General features: G+C 41.5%; 1 protein-coding gene across 4 annotated transcripts in view; it reads left to right on the top strand.

The window, feature by feature from the left end:
• LOC111143975 (sulfatase modifying factor 1) overlaps nucleotides 1–19707 on the top strand; it is a 101687-nt gene that overhangs the window by 49760 nt on the left and 32220 nt on the right. For all 4 annotated transcript variants that reach the window (XM_022498019.1, XM_022498018.1, XM_022498017.1 and 1 more), the window contains one exon: nucleotides 3969–4082. In XM_022498019.1, the coding sequence (XP_022353727.1) occupies nucleotides 3969–4082 (114 nt within the window). The remainder of the gene's footprint in view (nucleotides 1–3968; nucleotides 4083–19707) is intronic.

Raw genomic sequence — 19707 nt, 5'->3', positions numbered from 1 at the left:
ATAAATAATATATTGCATGAGAATAGGTAGCCTTCCAATCGGTATGGGCTGCATGTGTGTGCATATGAAACTCCATATATATGTGTTAAGCATGTGATAAAGGAACCAACACAAACCAATGGGAAATGAAGCACTACCCAGTGGAGTCAAAAGTCTAACCATTTGGTCTCAAAGTTGGTTCTTCCAGAGTTTCCTTCCCAATAGCTGCTACTTTTGCAAGCCCATAGTTGTATTCTGCAAAATGACTGATTTGGGGCCTTGGGGACTAAAGGAGCTGCATGCTTTCTCAGACTTCACATGAGTGAGAAGCCCAGTCAGTGCCCCAGGGGCCACTTTTCATCAGCAGAAATGGCCCTACAGGATGGACAGGGTTATCAGTGGTGGTGATCGGTAAGGATGCTCATGAGACCCCCAGAAAGGTGCCGGTAGATGCAGCAGGACTGTGGCCATCGAAGTGTTCCACACTGGTGTAGACTCTACAGCAGCAGTTCACCTGCAGTGTGCTAAGCCTGAGTGTGTATGGCACGGTGTCAGGCCCATACCTGGCCTTCTTTGGCAGTGAGCACACAAGAGAGGCTGGGTGCGACAGGGGCCTCAACAGCCTGGATTCCCTCCCTGGATGCTAGGCTGTCAGAAGGAGGGCTGCTACCGCAAGCCTTGAATCCTAAGGCGCCGGCTTCTGATGGGCCAAATTATACAAGCGCCTGTCAGTTTTAGTAAAGGGCCATGAGAAGGGTGCATTGGACAGTTATGGATGGTTTACAGTGCTTACTGCTCTAGAATTTCATATCCTATTTAAGCACTTGAGCCTCCAAGGAAAATAGTCATTTATCCTTAAGTCAGGGCCCCTTTTCAGAAAGCACAAAGTTCCCTGTGAAATAAGGACACTTTACAGATGTTTAGCGATGGAACATTTAACTGGGAGTGCAACAGATGTCTATATATTGGGATATATTCAGCAGAACTTACCTGAAGAAGCTGCCATGGAAGTTCCCAAAACAAAATTAGAACAGTTACCAGGGACCCTTCAAGAAGTAATTGGAGAAACATGACCTGGGGAGAAAGAAACAGCAGCCCACAGAGAGGCGACTTCCACCTGTGCTTGGAACGAGACATAACAAGATCCATATCTTCAAAATGGGACTCAACAAAATAGGACTAAAATTCCCAGTGAATTATCTCACGTCCACCTTGGCTGCTCTTGTGTCCACAAGCTCTGGTCAGTTGAGGGAAGGAATTTATTTTCAGTGATGGGATGGGCTGCGGTGAAACGGCTCTCTCACCTGTATTTGACGGGTGTCATTACTTCTGGTCTGGACTGAGCACAACACTATTCTGACCACCATGAATCTGTAGAATTGGATTTTTATTCCATTAGGCTGCTGTTACACAACCATTAGCGTGTTTCGGTTTTAATGCATATCAGTTCATTCACTTGAAAATAAGTGGGTTTGAAATATTTCTCATACACATTTGTTTTCTTTTGAGGTTCCTGGAAGCTTTGATTAGTGCAGTTAATTTAACAATGAGCAGTTATAAGGGTTTTTTTCCCTCCGTAATAGCATACTCACAGATGGTGATTTTGGGGTTTTACCTCACTTAAACTTCAGATTATTTAAAGGGGGAAGAAGACCCCAAACCTCCGGGTAGGTATTATTATTTCCTTATCTTCATGGTGTAACAGCACCAGTGGGGTCAAGTTCCTTGTTCAGTAGCTGCCAAGTGTGGGCGCGGAGAAAGGACCGCAGCCAGATGGACTGGACAGCTCCTCCACCCGTGTGTTCTCTGAGCCTGAGAAATGATTCCTTCCTCCAGAATGTTTGTTTCCTCTTTCAGTTGCTCTTGTGCCCCTGGCTCCTTCGCTTCTCTCCCCTGAAACAAATGAATTTCTTCCTTTTCTTCCTATTCTTTCCAGCTGTTGTCCCACCTTGCTGTCTCTCTCATCATCTCCAGATTCTTGAAAGAACAGCTCATGCCGGTGGTCTCTCTGCCTTTACTCTCTCTCTGAATTTGGAACTCTGACCTTGGTTCTAACAAGACACCTCTCTAGCTTTGTAGAGGGAGTATAACCAGAAATCTCTGTAGCCAGAAATCCTGTCCCTCTTGGGAATTTCTGAGGCTTCTTCCCCCAACTTCCCTACAGAGTCTTACAGAACTTCCCTACAGAGTCTTACAGAACTGGATTTTTTGTTTTGGGCATATTCTTTTTTCTCTCTCAGCTCTTTGATGTCTTACATCATTGAACCCATCCTGCCTTCAGTTGACATGCACGGACTTACTGAATAAAGCTGCTGTTTCCATAATGAATCCTGAGTATGAAGCAGCGTGGTAACATTGTCTAGTGTTCCAGCTCATCCAGATGAAGTTCTCTTAAGGAGTAGCCTCATAATTTTGAAGTGCTCTGAATTGCCCAAGTATGCTTCCATATTAATATGTCGGCCTGAAACCTTCCAAAGCCAAATAAAAGTGAATTTTAGTTTATTCATTTCTTTAGTCCTACTTTATTAGTAGGGGAGAAACATGAATTTACAAAAATGTTTTTATTTTTATATCTTATTTTTTGTAAAAAAGATTTTTTTTTTAGATTTTTATTTATTTATTTATTTGATAGATAGAGATCACAAGTAGGCAGAGAGGCAGGCAGAGAGAGAGGAAGGCAAGCAGGCTCCCTGCTGAGCAGAGAGCCTGATGCGGGGCTCGATCCCAGGACCCTGGGATCATGACCCGAGCCAAAGGCAGAGGCTTTAACCCACTGAGCCACCCAGGCGCCCCATATAAAAGATTTTTAAGGGGCCCCTGGGTGGCTCAGTGGGTTAAGTGTCTGCCTTCTGCTCTGGTCTTGATCTCCCTCTGGTTCTGTGATCCAGGCTTGTGTAGCCCTCCCTGCTCAGCAGGATATCTGCTTTTCCCTCTCCCTCTGCCCCTCCCCCTTGCTTGTGTTCTCTCTCTCTCTCTCCAATAAATAAATAAAAATCTTTAAAAAAAAGATTTTTAGGTAACTTGATATTTTTTAATGAAAATTTTCTTTATGTTTGAAATTGCCATTAGAAAAATGTTGGGAAAAAATTTAAGTTGAATATACACAATAGCATAATTGTATTTATTGTTGCTCAAAGTTTTTTTTTTTTTTTTTTTTTTCCTCTTCCCTTCTCCCCCCCCCCTTTTTAAAAAACTTTTTTTTTTTTTTTTTTTTTGTTTTTCAATTTTTTTTTTTTTTTTTTTTTTCCCTCGTCCCTCTCTCCTCCCTCCTTCTGAAAAAAGCTGTATACTTTGGTTCTGTGTCTGTGACAATATTATATGACAGACTGTCTGACCTGCCTTTGAAATGTGATATAACTGCTTGCTGAGGAACCTGTACAGTTGGCCTCATACTTCCAGATTCCAGAGACTGACTGCAAACCTTCTCTTACAAATATGCTTGATAATGAATTCACATTTTCCTTAGAAAAACAAGTCCCCACAGTGTTTTGATGATAAAGTCTGGTACTTAAAGATAAGATAGTTGGAAGGGGCTGGTGGAAAGGACAGAAGTGCTTTGAGGCTTTGAGTGCTAGAAGACACTGTGCCCACATAACTTAGCTCTGAGGACAAGATTTATACTGGGTCTAATGTGATGTTTCTATAATGCTTTTGAGGGTTGAAATATTATCTACCCTGTCCCCCATTAATTACAGATTCAACTTATGGTCATTATTAGTCTCTGTATTAGGAATAGTTTTATTGGTTCTTCTACGAATAATACAGTCTCTCCTTAGGTTTCTACGCTCCCCTTGAGAACTCAAAGCCATAAAATGTCTCTTTCTTGGTTTTCACATTGGCCAAATTGCATTTTGACTATATCGGGATGAAATTAATATTCCTACTTTGAAGTTATAACTCTTTTAGTGCATTTCTGCAGCAAAGATCTTTTCGAAACAAGGTGAGTAGTTTGACAGCATTTTCCTTTTTTTTTTTTTTTTAATTTTTAGGTTGACGCCTTTCCTCCCAATGGTTATGGCTTATACAATATAGTAGGGAACGCGTGGGAATGGACTTCAGACTGGTGGACCGTTCACCATTCTGTTGAAAAAACGCTTAACCCAGTGAGTATCATTCTCAGACTATGTATTGTGAGAAGGTTACATCCATCCCCTAGGCAGGCTGTGGCAAGAATTTCATGTGTTTTCTGGGGAGTATTTGTGTGCTGTTGAAATTCATCTTGGAATTACCCCCAAAGAGATATTTTAAGTAATATATATTAAGTACATGTCTCTTATTTCAATCTTAAAGCACTGTGAAAGAATGTCTGTGAGCATTTTATATGCTGCTGGATTGCGATGGTGATAATTATTTGAGGGAATCTGCCTATAACTTTAGAAATTGTATTTAGTCTCATAAATTTGATTGGAGTGAGATATTTAAATAACTCTGCAAAATTCATTAATGTTTTTAGTAATAACCAGTGAGATCTGCTAGATAGTATTTATCATGCAACTAATTGCCTGAATTTTGATTGGCTGAAATTTTGATTCAGGGGAATCATTTAGTGAAAATGAGAAAGGGTATTTTCTGGTGAACGTTGAGTCAGGAAGTTGAGTTACTTGGTGATTATTTCCTGAACTCTGCAGTATGTCAGTTCAATGCATCATATGCCTTGGGAATTAAGACAATCATGTTTAAGTTTTACTTACTCTGGTACAGGAAGAATGTTGAATACAACTAGTATTATACTCTGCCTCTAAAAGCAAGCTCTCCCAGCAGAATATTTAAAAATTGAGACACTACATGGGCATGTAGGTGGGAAGTACTTCCTTTAAAAAGAATGTGTCTGAATATTTTTTGTTGGGTGAACAGATTAGGGGGAAAGAACCATTTAAAAATCCTATCTCTAACAAACTAGACATTCATAAGTCAGACCCAAGAATATATATTTATACCCAAACTAGTTAGATTGGGAACTTAATATGCTCAATTTTAATCTTTAACCTTTGGTAAAGGCACAAAGAGTCATGATAAAGAAAATTAATTCTTTGATCTCTCCTCAGTGGAGGGTTAAGCAGTTCCAGTAATTGAAGAACTTGTCAGACTCTGTGCCTCAGGCCACTTTTCAGAATATGAGGATAAATTTGTTTGATATGCTTGATTTTCCCTCACAGAATAACACGTGGTCTGCTTATGAATAATCTGGAGACATAAACCCAGTTTCTTGGGTGTAGATGAAAAAGCTGAGTTCTTTAAAAACTGTCATTCATCCCCCCCACCCCCCACACTTCCCTTGTACTTTCTGGCAGGGCTGGTAGAAGTAGCGGTCAGAGACTCTCTTCTCTCCAAAATGATAATAAGGTTATGAAGTTCTCAGTAGGTTTGTGGTTGGAGATGCCATTCTCTGTTGGCAAGATGTGACTTGGCATTTGCTATCAGAATCAGAAATAGAATTTTCTTTTTCCCCCATCACATAAAAGCATCTGCATGTTTGGAAGGGGGTGCATAAGGCTTCAGAATTCTGGCAAGTTGTGAATGTATCTATCTGACCATCTGTTGTCGAGCTGAGTGTTTATTAGCTTTCTGTCTTAGAACTGCTTGTGTTTCTTCTAAGGATTTACAGAAAAATTCACATTTTTCTCCTTTTCCCCAGTCCCAGGCTCTATCTTAGATGTTGTCCTTGCTCTATAAATTGTTCTCATTTTAGATTTCTCTGTGTCACACTGGCCTTGTTTGCTTCCTGATTTGACTGGGATAAAATTCATCTGTTTGGAGAACTAAATCCCAACTTCCTAGAAAACTCAGACTCCATCATTCAAATCTTTACAACTGCCTTCATTTCCAGTGCCACTGGCATCTCCCATCCACAGGACGGCACCAGCCTCCCAGCTGGGCCCTCTCTTCCCCCTCTCTGCCTTGTGCAGCCACGATGACCTACAGAGAACAAGTCTTATGCGGCCATTCCCCTGTTTAAAACCCTTCAGTGGCTTCTTGGTGTCTAAAAAAGAAAGTACAGACTCTGAACACAGCTTCTAAAGGCCAACATAATGCAATCCTTGCTGATCTCTTTTTAGCCATACCTTCTATTTCTTTAAACATTGAATTATAAAATTTAACAAAAATTCAGAAAAGTACAGAAAATAGTATAATAGATACCTACCATTTAGATTTCACATATGATAGCAGTTTACTGTATTTACTGTATTTCTCTTAACCAGAGAATAAGAACAGAAACTATTCTCCCAGTTCACCCTGGGGATTGTTAATATCTTTAAGCTCTTCTGGTCAAGGGATAGCAGTCTCTCACTGTGGTTTTAGTCATTGTATGTTAAAGCCGCATCTGATAACTGGTATCTGGCTACCCTGTTGACCTGCTTCTGTTGTCATTCTTGGTTTGGGCTCACATCTTGTTTCCTCACATACCTGGCTGTGTTTGAATGAGTACCACACAGTGTATGTGAAAGACTGTAGATGTAGACCCTGATAGGGGGTCTGGATAGTATGATCTTTCTCTAGAGAGGATCCACCATTGCCTCTGGAAGCTTCTATCTCTGATGAGCTTACTCCAGTCAGGAATTGAGATGTTTTGAACTGAACTTCAGCCCTTATAAGGGCTGGTCTGGGTATATAGTTCTTCAGGACCCCAAAAGTCAGGGGTTTTACTATGGCTCTTCTTCCTTGAAGGGCTCTGAAATCCTGTTTTTTATTTCCTTAGGCCATGAGTCTATTGAAAGTTCTGCTTATATACCTGCCTACGGTTTTGCTGGGGCTTGTTTGTTCCCCAAGTGCAGTCCTTTTATTTCTAAACAAACCCATTTCTGCTTGTAAAGCACCTAGCAGTTTTTATTTTTAAGGTTAACACCTTCAAGCCTTCCACTTTCACCTATAGGAAAATGAGAAATGTCACAACGTCTATTCTGTGTGCCAGTTACTAAAAGCTTTGTAAGAACTAACCTGTTCTTTCAATAACTCCATAGATGGAGGTTTTTTTTTTTTTTAGTCCTTCCATCCCACAAATTTTTATTTTTATTTAGTCCTTCCATCCCACAAATGAGGAAAGCAAGGCACAGAGGAGTTAAATAATTTCACACAGCTAATAAGAGCAGCGAGAGCGCGAGCCAAGGCAATCTGACGTCAGAACCTGTGCTGTCAATCACTTCATCACTCTGCCTCCAAACTTCTTAGCACCATGGACGAGACCCTCTGCTACTCACAAGGGGATCCATAGGCACGACTTTGCTGGGAGAGTGTATCAGTGTTCTCCCGAGAAACAGAACCAGTCGGAGATGGGTGTGTGTCTGTATGTGTATATTTATTTATGTAGAGAAGCTTTATTATGAGGAATTGGTTCATGTGATTATGGAGGCTGAGAAGTCCCACAGTCTGCCATCAGCAAGCTGGAGACCCAAGAAAGCAGGCATTAGAATTCATTCTGAGTCTGAAGACCTGAGAACCAATGGTGTAAACCGCAGTCTGAGGGCAGGAGAAGATGAGATGAGATGTCACTGCTCAACAGGCAGGCAGGAAACAAAAAAGGGGTGAATACCTCTTTCCTCCACCTTTGTTTCTATTCAGGACCTTAGCAAATTGTGGATGATGCGCGCCCCCCCCCCAGCCCCCACCATGAGGAAGTACAGTCTACTGAGTTCACTGATTTAAAGGCTCATCTTACCTGGAAACACCCTCCCAGCCACATCTAGAAATAAAGTTTAAACTGGGTACCCAGCCTCAGTTGCTCAAGTCTAAAATTAACCATCCAGGTGGAAAGGAGTACAGGTATATGGGGAATTGCCCTAGAGCTGATCAGGCTAGAATGGGGCTTCCAAAGGAAGGAGAATGTTGTTACTTTGGGACAGAGTAGGCAGGGCCTGATCAAGCTGGGCCCTGTGGACTGAGGCAAAGGGTTTGGGTTTTATTTAATGTGGAACAGAAAGTCCTTGGAGAATTGAAAGCAAACTGGTGATAAGATTTAGTGTACGTTTCTAAACGATTCCTGACTTTTGGGTGGAGGATAGGGCCACAGAGGAATCAGGGAGACCAGTCAGAGCTCCTATAGTAGTCCCTATCAGCTGGTCCTCCAAAGTCCTGTGCTGGGCCATTGCTAGTCTCTCATTCCCTGTCATTTCCTGTACACAGTGAACACCTGTCCTGTTTTAGGATGCAGCCACGGCTTCCTGTCTTGAGTTTTTCTCTGCCTAGTTGCCCCCAATAAAATTATACAGTACCTTGTTTGTGTCCCCTTGAAAACCCACTTCAAATATTTTAATACTGCAGTATAATACAAAAATATATTTGGACTTTGTCCCAGTTCCTGGCAAGAAAGAACAAAAATGCTGGAATTTCCCAATAGGATCGACTTTGCCAGTCATAATGAGCCCTGTTCATCACACCTGAGTTTATGCTACTGGAGACTTAGAGTGGGCCCCTAGATGGCCTCATGATGGACCCATCATCTAAAAGAGCCAGTGATTGGGGACTGGGAACTTTCAGCCCCTCGCACTGACCTCTGGGAGGGTGGAGTGGGCTGGAGAGGGAGCTCTGTAAAAACTATTGAACAAAAGTCAGAGAGCTTCCTGGTTGCTGACCACTACGAGGTGCTGGAAGGATGTTGCCTCCAGAGAGGGCGAGGGAGCTCCGTGCCCCTTCCCCATTCCTGGCCCCCTGAATCTCTTCCCTATGGCTGTTCACAAGTTGTATCTTTATAATAAACCAGTAAATGTAAATAAAGTGCTTTCCTAAGATCTGCAGTCCATTCTAGCAATTTGCCAAAACTGAGGAGGGGGTGCCAGAAACTCTGACTTTGTAGCCAAATTGGTTAGAGGTGTGGATAATTCGGGGGCCCAATTTAAGAAAAAAAAAAAAAGTTCTGCTCAGCTTCTCAGCCTTAGAACTGCTGCTGTTGTGAATCAACAGACCCCTAGGTGAAACTAAGTTAGGGTGGGAAGGGCTCACCTCTGGGCTTCCCTTTGCTCTGGAATGTGAGCCCTGCACTTCCTCACAGCTGCAGTAGTCCTCATGTGGTTTGGTTAAAACTCCTGCTTCTCACTGAGGTCTTGCTTACTTGCCCTCTTTCCGTAATGGCCTGTGTGTCACCAGTGCTGGGCATAGAATGTGGTGCATAATAGCTGGTCCTGGAACAAAGCCAATTCAGATACCTAGAATTGAGGGAGTTTGACCACTATCCATATTTCAGGTATTTCAAAAGCAAAGGTTGGTTGGAAACAAAAGATTTTCAGGGAGAGTTTTGAACCAAAATATCCAGGCAATTATTAAGATATTTTGACCCAGGAACTGACCTCTTCAGTCTCATGCATAGTATGTTAGCTCCAAGACTAACTCATAATGGCAAATTATTTTAAAGCTTCTTTGGGGAGATTAAGAAAAGTCAGGGCTCTGTATGCAAAGGCTAGTCAGGGAATATCTTTTTCTTTTTCAGTGACTTCCAGGGAGCAAAAGTTAATCATTGGTGCTTATTTTATTGGGCAGTTATTTATAGCAAAAGCAGGTAGTAGAAACATCTTGTGTGCTTTGTACACACAGTCCCGAGAGAGGCTGACAGGTTATTTGACCATATGAAGTGTGGGTTGGTTTCGTCTTAGCTGGTAGGAGGTTATGGATGGGTAAGATATATCCGTGTGTGTGTGTGTGTGTGTGTGTGTGTGTGTGTGTGTGTGTGTGTATCTTCTGCAGCTTCTTAAGATGGCGTCACTCTTTTCCACACAGACACAATCCCGAATGTGACCATTGTTGCTACCATTTCTTTTAAACAAATAAAAAAAAAAAACCTCATGTTTTTTTCCTCTGCAGTTACCTCACACCAAATTCCCTATAAATCTGTGGCAGTATCTAGTGTTTTCAGTAAAAGAATGTGTAGAACTTCTGTAGCACCCTAGCTTCCAACCCCTGCATACTCGCTCATACTACCCACATACCATGCTGACTTGCTTACTGGGAATGCAACTGGTAATGGGAAAGGATGGTGTGATCTTTCCCACTCAAACTCTGAGGTATATGGTTTCATTTGGGTAGCTTTCTTTCTGAGGGAAAGAACTCTGGTCTTGGAATTAGTTGAATTAACTTGGATTATAGCTTTGCCACTTAATATCGAAGGAATCTCTCTAAACCTAGAATATCTTACCTTTTCTAAAATACAAATTGGTAGTAATTTTATTTGTGAAATTAAATTTGATGATGTTGCACTTGAATATTTTATACCTTTAAAGTACTGTTGCTTACTGTTTTTGTGTAAGTTATGTTTTGGCTACCTAATTGGGCTATTATATGGTCCTGTGAAGCAGAATTGATGAGGAATGTTGGCTTTGGGAAGCAGAAGGGAAGAAAGTGATATTTATAAATAATGAACGCTTGATATTCCTCCTATCCTTACCTTTTGTTGGCATATCCCATAGTCATTCTTACAATGAAAAACTTGCTAGTGCTTCATGGTTCATTCAAGTCCCATGGGAATAAAGTTTTCCAAAAAGTTCCTTTTTTGAATAAATCCTGGCTGCTTGCCAAATTCTATTAGCTGGAGATTGAGTTTTGTCTTGTTTTTGTCAGTGTGGAATTGGTTGTTCAGTTAGATCGTATAGCTCTAGACAGTTTTGTAAATGTGTCCTGTTTTGCAAGGCTGCTTTGTCACTGTATAGAATTGCCCAGGGAGGCTCTAAGCCCTCCTTGTCTGCAGAGTTTATACTCTGCTGGGTTTTGTGTTGTTGTTTTTTTTTTTTTTTTAAGATTTTATTTATTTATTTGACAGAGACACAACAAGAGAGGGAACACAAGCAAGGGAAGTGGGAGAGGGAGAAGCAGGCATTCCGCCGAGCAGAGAGCCCGATGCGGGGCTCGATCCCAGGACCCTGGGATCAGGGCCTGAGCTGAAGGCAGACACTTAACGACTGAGCCCCCAGTGCCCCTGCTCTGCTGGTTTTGAATGACGCTGTGAGCCCTTGCCCATCACACATGGCACACGCCTTCCCTCTGACCTGAGATCCATACATACAGCCTGCTGGCAGGTGCCAAACTCATCAGTCTTGCTCAAACATTCTTTTCCATTGGATGATGGCCCTAGAGACTTGGACTTACACGGCTTTGGTCCATCTTCTAATTTCCACACTTGATTGCTCCTTTTCCCAGTAACCCCTCCTCTGGCCTCCTGCCACTGCATGAATAAATGAATTTTGTGTAGCAAAAATGTTAGACCCCTGCTTAGCCTGTCTCATAGTCTTTCCCTGTCAATGGCATGTGACTGTCCTTGTTTCAGCCTGGCAAAAATCCAGTTAGTAGCACGTCATCATTCTTAGTTGAACCTGCCACCCCCAGCGACTGCCCCCACAGCAGGCTAATCAGTGCAGCAGGCAGTCATCAGACTACCCAGGTTGTGCGAGGGGGACCTAACTGAGGACTCTTACCTGCTCTAAGGACCTCATTCACATGCTCCTAGTGAGGATGTTTCAGGGACACGAGTAAATCAGTTTGAAGGAGAAGTAACTAGTATTAAAAATGGAAAAAGCATTTAAGTGTTAATGAAGTTGAGTTAAATTTGATGATAAATTGATATGGTTTACACTGTATTTAGTATGTGCCAAGGAGGAAAGCAAGGTGATCAAAATATCACCATCTTGAGACTATGTTTAGGAGAAGAATTTTGTCTTTTTCTCCCAAGTAGAAGATGGAAATAATTCTGGAGGAAAAACTCATGTTTATCCACTGCCACTTTTCTTTGTGGCTCTGGAGCAAGGTTGATCATCCAGCAACAGCCACAAAACTGCTGAGGGAAAGAAATAAGCTTGAATGTATATGGATGAGATATTTAGATCCTGTAACTACACTTTCAAACACATTATCTCAACACTTGCTTTTTGCTTGAAAAGAGTGAATGCTAATTCTAGTTGCTATTTGGAAGATCGTAAAAACACTGTTTCTGCTTTACAATAAAATTACCTTTACAGCCTCATGTTACTCTTGACTCTTCCTGAAAAATAGAGCAGGACACTCAGATGTATCGTGACCTCCTCTCTCAGTGTGGAGGATCAGTGGATCTGAAAGGTGGGAAGTGAACACCTCCAGCCTCTACCTCTGCAGGAATCCCTTCTTTGCTACCTCTGGGGGCTGTGGTCCTGCAGCCTCCCCAGCGCCTGTAGCAACTTGTCGTGTTCTCAGATGTTCTCACTGTTGGCAGGTTCCTCTGGCCAACCAAAGTTTTCTCTCCTGCAGCTTCATCTCATCCTGCACTTGGTGAGAACACAGAACACATTTTCTGTTTCGTACATGAAAGCTTTCCCGATCCCTGAAGCTAGTCACAGCCTGTGCCCCTTCATCTTTCTCTTTCTAGATAACCATCCCTAACCTTCAGGTGCACCTTGAATAACTTGGTTTCCAATCCAAGGCAACCCGATTACATTCCTCTGAAGAACATGAGTTGGGGGGGCGGGGGTGGAGTACAGGTCCCTTTTTCTAAATGGGCATCTAGAACCATACTTAGCATTCTGGATGTTCCCTGATCCGTGCGAATCACACTGGGGCAGTCCTTTTTCCTCATTCTCTCTCAGTCAGATCTCAGATTGTGTCAGCAGTTAAGAGGTGAGCCTGTGGGTTACCAATAGCACTGGGTTTGAATTTTGTTGCTATAATTCTGGCTTACCATTGTATGTCACTGGGCGAGTTCCTTCACTACTCTGGTACTCAGTTTGCTTCTTAAGTGAGGATAATGAATCTTACCTCAGAGAATTGTGAGGGACAGAGAGAATGTTTGTGTCGCCCAGCACGATATTTGCAAAAAGCAAGCATATACTATGTGGCAGCTTCAGTTTTAATCATTAGTAGTACTCGAGCAATATTTTCAAGAGCCCTACTACTCTTATTACGAGCAGTGTGTTAGCAACGGGAAGAGTAGTGTCTCACTGTTGGCCCCTAGAAAGCTTGTAGCCAAATAAAACCTCCCCCTTTTCCTCCGTATATAGTGATTTTAGGCCATGTCTCCCAAGATATTGTTGCCATACAGCTGTTTTTTATGTAACTTTCTTTAAAATTGTTTGAAGGAAAACTTTTTTGAATTTTCTCTATGTTTATAGCTATGTTTTGAAACTTCATGCAAAGCCTATCTGCTCTTTCCATCAAGTTCAATTTTTTATGGGTTTCAACCTTGAGAGACAGCCTAAAGAAATCACTGTCTGTCAGCACTATCATTTATGATAGTAGCTTTCCCTTCTAGCTTATAATCAGCAGATTTGGCTTTGTTTTTGTCATTGATACACTATGAACAGGGGCCCAGCCCGTGTTTACTGAGCACTTCCCATGCTCCAGGGCTGTTTCGGGGATGCAAAGATGTGTGAGACAGGCCTGGTTGTTAAGAAGCCTAGAGGTTGGGTAGGGACCAGATCCATGAAGAGGCACTGTGGTAAGAATTATTGCGTATATGGTAGAAGTGGGAGCTTCTATTCCCTGCTGACTGGAGCTGGGAGGGCTTCTCTGAGGAGGTGCCCTTGGAGGAGAATGACAGTAAGTCGGTAAAGTCACCATGCTAGGTCCTCAAATGTAAGAAATCCATCCAAATGTAAGAAAGGCAGGGCACAGCCCTTTGAGAAACTCATGGTAAGCAGAGAAGAAGTTTTGTTTCTTCTTTCTCTATTGCTTCCATTTTCTTGAAGTTAGTGGCCAGCCATTGGGACCCTGAGTCTCAGCTGCCCTGCACTTGCCTCTCAGTCCTGAAGCACCATGCCCTCTGCAAGCTCAGAGTAAAAGTAAAAATAGTGAGGTGTGTGTGTGTGCATGCGTGTGTAGGTATGCACCTGTGTGCACGTGTGCTTATCTTTTAGTTTTGCTAAAGTGTATTTTCCCCATCCTTACGGGAGTATTAGAACTGTTTAAAGAATTTCTCTTACCTAACCAGCTAAGGTCTTTGGAGAATGACTTGTAAATTGTCTTTCTTAGCTTGGTATGCTTAGTAAAAGGGCTTTGATAAGCTATCTTTTCACAGCGTATGACACTCCTGGGAAGGAAAAGCCATGTGCTCTAAGATTGGGATGGCAGAAGGTCAGCATAAAGGATTAGGGTTATAACAGAAGTGTTAAATGAAAGAGTGAAGAGTTTGCTCCTGTGATTATTTGCTGTCCTCAGTCAGGCTCTTCCTGCTACACAGAATAGCAGATCCATTGTTACGTGATGAAAGCAGAGGTCAGTAGCCTGAGTTTCCATCTGAGATTGAACTTGAAAATGTCGTGGGGCCTTAGGTGAGTCATCTCGCCCTTATCTGGCTTAGTGCTTCATCTATACATTTTGCTAGGGATGTAGCAAGCGATTCCTAGGGCACAATAAATTGGGGCCGCTGCCCAGGTGTCTGGTGCTGGCTGCCCCGGTGTCTGGAGAGGAGGCAATGATGGATGAAGCAGCCGGAAGTAATGTGGTTAAGAGGACTGGTTTAAAAATGATCCAGACCTAGGTCTACGTCCTAGTTCTGCTACTTGATGGCACGGGGGCCTTGCAGGAAGAGGATGACATCCTTCAGTTCTGTTTCCTCATCTGTAAAATGGGAGTAACAATCACATTTAAGGACCCTGGGTTGTTCTGAGGATTTAAAAAGAGATTAGAGCAGTTAGCATTGCACCTGCCACGTAGTCATTACTCTAGAGCCACTTCTTATTTTCCAGGTACCTCTCAGTTGGAACATTTACTTTTTGAAAATCCTTTCCTTTTTAGCACTTCTTCCTATTTTTCATTGGACCAGATTAAGTTCTTTTTCTTTCATTTATTTCATAAACATTTAATGAGCACGTGCTATGTGCTAGGGGCAGGCCTAAACAACATAGTTCTTGCCTATAGAGAGTTTGAATTTCAAAATCCCTAATTATGGTCCCTTTCTTCTGTGGTAATAGCAAGTTTTTGCCCCACTGACTTTTGGGAAGTCAGAACCAAAGCCCAGGTTTCTGGCTTCCTCTCAAAGGTTGTTTATTCTTTCCATGTGCCTCTGTGTACTTATGTGTCCTTATTAGTGTAAGGCTATTTACCTGGGAAGGGCCAGGAAGAAAGAAGTGTGGTAGGGCTTGCAGATGCCCCCTTATTTATCTGGGTCCAAAGCCGGAAGACCAGGTCTGAGCAGCTTTTCTGGCCAGAGGAGGGGTACTCGGCGAAATTCTAGTGGATATAGGCCTACATAATGGGTCCTCTGCAGACGTTTTAATCTCCTGTCTCCGTGTGCTCTGGGGTATGAACTGGTAGCCAGAAGCTTAGATGTTGCCTCCAGGACCTAACCTTCTCAACCACACATGACATTCTGTCTTCCGTTCTACGAGCTTCCGACCCATCTTCTGCATACTTAGACTTCCCCGGACAGTTTTCTTTTTGGTTTTACAATGACTCTGCCAATACTCTCCCCAGTGTCTTAGCCCCTAACTTATCCAACATTTTAAGTCAAGGCCTCTATCTCATCGTGCTTGGTATTCAGCAAAAGCCAATTTAACATATGTGTATTTCCCCAGTGCAGAATAATTCTTGTCTTTATAGTTTTTTACTATAAGTTTACTTATAGTTTACTATAAGTCACTACTTATAGTTTACTGTAAGTTTTTTACAGTAAGTCCCATGGTGACTTCTCAGTCAGAGATGGAATCCTGTTTGGAAAGAAAAAGTGGGGTCTCTGTCAACTTGAAGACAGTGACCCAAGCCCGTTCCCATATTAGCTTTCTAGATTATTAGTGTAAAGTGTGTTTTGGGTTCCAAAAGAAGAGATAAGCCTCAGACCTGGCATCCAGGTGTGACCACCCTGACTTTACCACAGGCTGCCGCCTAGTGCTTTTGGGAGGATTCAAATCGAAGTGCTGCTTCTTTACATCTTTAGGGTTTTTTTTTTTTTTCCCCCTGAAGACCTTAAAGTGCTTTTTCTCTGTCAGTCTCTCTCCCTCTATTTCTCATATCCTCAAAATATTCCTGCTTGTGCAAAAGGAGGCATGTGGTCTTAAGACTCATTTCTTATGATAATTCATAGAGAGAGGTGTTGACTTTGCCCCAGATTTTGAATTTGGTTTTCAGAGTCAGGATTAAATCCCAGGTCTTCTGATCTCGAGACTTATATAGTGTTTACTGGACTCCAGATGTTATTTGAGAAACAAAACATGAAAGGCTACTTACTTCCTTATAGTATTTTATCACAGACTGCCTACATTAAGGCAGGAATTTCAGGAAGTGTTATAAATATGGAAGATAATTTAGGAGATGTGAGTTGCTGTGTCATGCAGTGGCTTCTTCCAAAAGCAAAGGAGAGGCAGGGAATTATGCCTGTCGTTCCTTTCATTTTGAGATTTTAAATCAACTTTATGTCCTTACCTTCCTAATCTGTTATTTCTGCTAAATTATTTTTAAAAATTACTGATTCTGCAAATCAGCTTTTGTACCTAACATTTGACTTGTTAATTAATTGTAAAAGTAATATAGTGTTGTTTTCCATTTCTATAGCCTTACCTTCCCTGACTCCCTATGCTATCGTGTGACTCATTTGTTCTTTTCCTAAGGATCTGGAAATAAAACCATGTTATTGAGAAGAGAAAAATAGAACAGTTAAGTCATCTTTTTTGCCAGGTTATTCTGGGAATTTCTTTTCATGTGGATATGTAGACACATTTATAATATAGGCATATACATATTCATATGTGTGATTTCTATATAAGTATATACTTTTATTCATTCAGGAAAATTTATTGGCAGCCCACTCAGTGCCAGACTCACATGTTGGATTCTGGGAATCCAACAGACACAATTCCCTTGCCCTCGCGGAGCTTGCAGATGTTAAGGAATCAAGCAAACTTACCTAATTACGTATACATGTGTATGTACTAAATTCTATGTATGGAAGAAGTATAACATGATGGTTGAAAGCATGCGTTTTTGGGGTTGGACCTGTTTTTCTAGCTCAGCCGGTGACATTAAGTCACTTAAACTCTCACTCAACTTCCTCATTGATAAGGAAATAGGAGCACCCCTTGTGGAGTTACTGAGAGGTTTTAGTAAGATAATGCAAAAAAAATCTTTTAATATAGTGGCTGGTATGTAGTAAGCACTTGATAAATCTAATTATGACCTCTGTGTTTTTCATGTATAGTGACAATTTAAATACAGTTAGTTAGCAAGCTATGAACTGGTACCTTACTCTGAAATTACATCTATAGAAGACATTTGTTCTGGACCTTTTTAGGAATGTGATAAGGAGATAAGCCATCTGGTAGTGTTCAGTTATAAATAACACTTCTTTCCATGGACAGTTTCTAGCTCATACCCACTAAAGGAAGTACACACTGCTTTTAATGAGGCAACAGAACTTATAGAATTGGGGCCTTACCAATGGTCCACTTTCTAGATGTTGAAAATAAAATCATGGAAGTCTTCAAGTATTCTTTGAAAATAATGTCTGCCTATAAATACCATTTGGTACAAGCTAATTGCTTATACTCTCTTTGTAACTTGCTAATGAGTTGTCACTGAAGAACACAGAGGGTGTGAGAGTAAGAGAAGGTGATAAATGAAATCCTTAGGAAGGCTATTCTTTAATTTTCTCACTTCAAGCAATGTTTAGAGCCATATCTGACTTTGTAAGTAGGGCTGAACAGTTTTATACCATTAGTATGAGAGATGAAAGTGGTTGAGTGTGGAGCAAACCTTTCAGCAAACGTAGTCTGTACCCTGTGATATTGGTGGTTTGGTTGGCCTAGAAGCTACTTTCCTTGAAGATGATACCACTGTAAACCCTGCATTGTTTAGGGTGAAGTGTACTTTGGAACTAATCCATTAGATAGACTAATCCATTAGATAGAGCATGTTAATCCCCCCGAAATTAAAGAACCATCTGCATATTCCGTAGAGCAGAGGATGAGAAAGTTGGTTCTTTGTTGTAGAGTTTCAGTGGGCTACTTACTTTCTCTTAATAATTGCTTCTTCTATGTTTACATTGATTGGTTTTCATCCTAGATGTTTCATGGTCTTTAACAATGGTGTTAAAAACTACCATTTATTTCCATAATTACTGTAGTCCATGCTTCCTCAACAGCTCATAAATACCTACCATTAATAGGTCAGAGTATTAACCATTTTCCTAGTACTTTGCTGCTCTTCCCTCTCTCTCTCTCTCTCTCTCTCTCTACTTCCTGCCAGGAAGTTGGATAAAGTGGCTCTAGGAATTAAGGCCCGTGGCCATCTCATACCCACTAGGATGGCTGCTATTTAAAAAACAGAAAATGATAAGGGTGGAAAAGATGTGGAAAATTGGAAATCAGCTCCAACTGTTGCTGGGACTTGCTGTGGAAAACAGCATAGGTTTCCTCAACATATTGAAAATAGAACTATATAATCCAGCAGTTCCACTTTGAAAGCACGGCCTTGTAGAGATATTTGTACACCCATTTTCACAGCAGCATTATTTACCACAGCCAAAAGGTGGAACCACCCAAGTGTCCACTGATGGATGGATGGTTGATGGAAATGTGGTACAACATGCGATGAAATATTATTCAGCAATAAAAAAGAAGAAAATGCTGACACAGGCTATCACACGGATGATCCTTGAAGACATTGTGCTGAGTGAAATAAGCCAGTCACAAAAAGATAAATATTGTACGAATCTGCTTAAATGAGGTACATAGAACAGTCAGATTCATAGAGACAGAAAGAATGGGTGTTGTGCATTTAGCACTTGTGGTTGCCAAGGAAGAACAGAGCCTTAGTGTTTAACGGGTTGAGTTTCAGTTTCGCTTGCTGAAAAGAGTGCCGGGTTTTGATGGTGGTGATGGTTGCATTTGACTGTACTTAATGCCATCGAACTATATGTAGTTGAACAGCGAAGGCTTAGGGGCACTGACCCCCTGGATAATCAAATATCCACATACAACTTCTGGCTCCTCCATAAGGTAACTGTTGCTAGCCTGCTACTGACTGAAAGCCTTACGATAACATAATCAGTCGATTAACACACATTTTGTATGTTATGTGTATTGTATACTGTATTTTTACAATAAAGTAAGCTAGAGAAAAGACAATGTTACTAAGTAAGACAAAAGACATTTATAGGGCTACAGTGTATTTATTTTAAAAATCCGCCTATGAGTAGATTTATGCAGTTCAAAACCATGTTGTTAAAGGATCAACTTGTACTTAAAAATGGATGAAATGGTAAGTTTTATGTGTATTTCACATAAAAATTATATAAAATAATTTAAAAAAAGAAAAGTCCAGGTCCTTGAATAAGGCTTCTGAAAGACAGTTGTGTTGCTTACCTTTCGTCTTGGCAAGAATTAGTAGAAGGGATCCCTGGAGGCAAAGTGGTTTGGGATGGAGAAACTTTTTAAGGCGGAAGGATCTGGGGATGTATGCACCAGCTCGTGCTGAATAGTGCTGAAAAAAGGACTTCGTAGGGTTTCTAGTGTAGCACCTGCATTTCACAGGGGAGGACACATAGGCCAAGAGTAAAGTGACAGAACATGGACTAGACACTCGTTCTCCTGCCTTCCTCGCCTGTGTGGTGGCTCCCTGGTGATGCCTCCTGCCTCAGCTCATCCTGGGGGATCTCTGCAGTTTTCTCACTGATACTTCCTGCTTGTCATCTGTAGTAAGCCCAGCACTTTTTATTTCCAGAGTTAGTGTCAGACACTGCAGATCAAGGGCTCCATCCCACAAGGCTGCTCTCATTTTAGATGCCAGTTCCAGATGAGCTCACTACAGTAGGCACATTTCTGCCCAGCAGAATACAGACTTGGGAGTTCTCAT

This window comes from Enhydra lutris, unplaced genomic scaffold, assembly GCF_002288905.1.
Source record: "Enhydra lutris kenyoni isolate GAN:26980312 unplaced genomic scaffold, ASM228890v2 scaffoldscaffold10, whole genome shotgun sequence".
In the NCBI taxonomy this organism is placed as follows: Eukaryota; Metazoa; Chordata; class Mammalia; order Carnivora; family Mustelidae; genus Enhydra; species Enhydra lutris.
The sequence above is the reverse complement of the archived record's forward strand: the minus strand, read 5'-3'. Positions and strand labels throughout refer to the sequence as shown.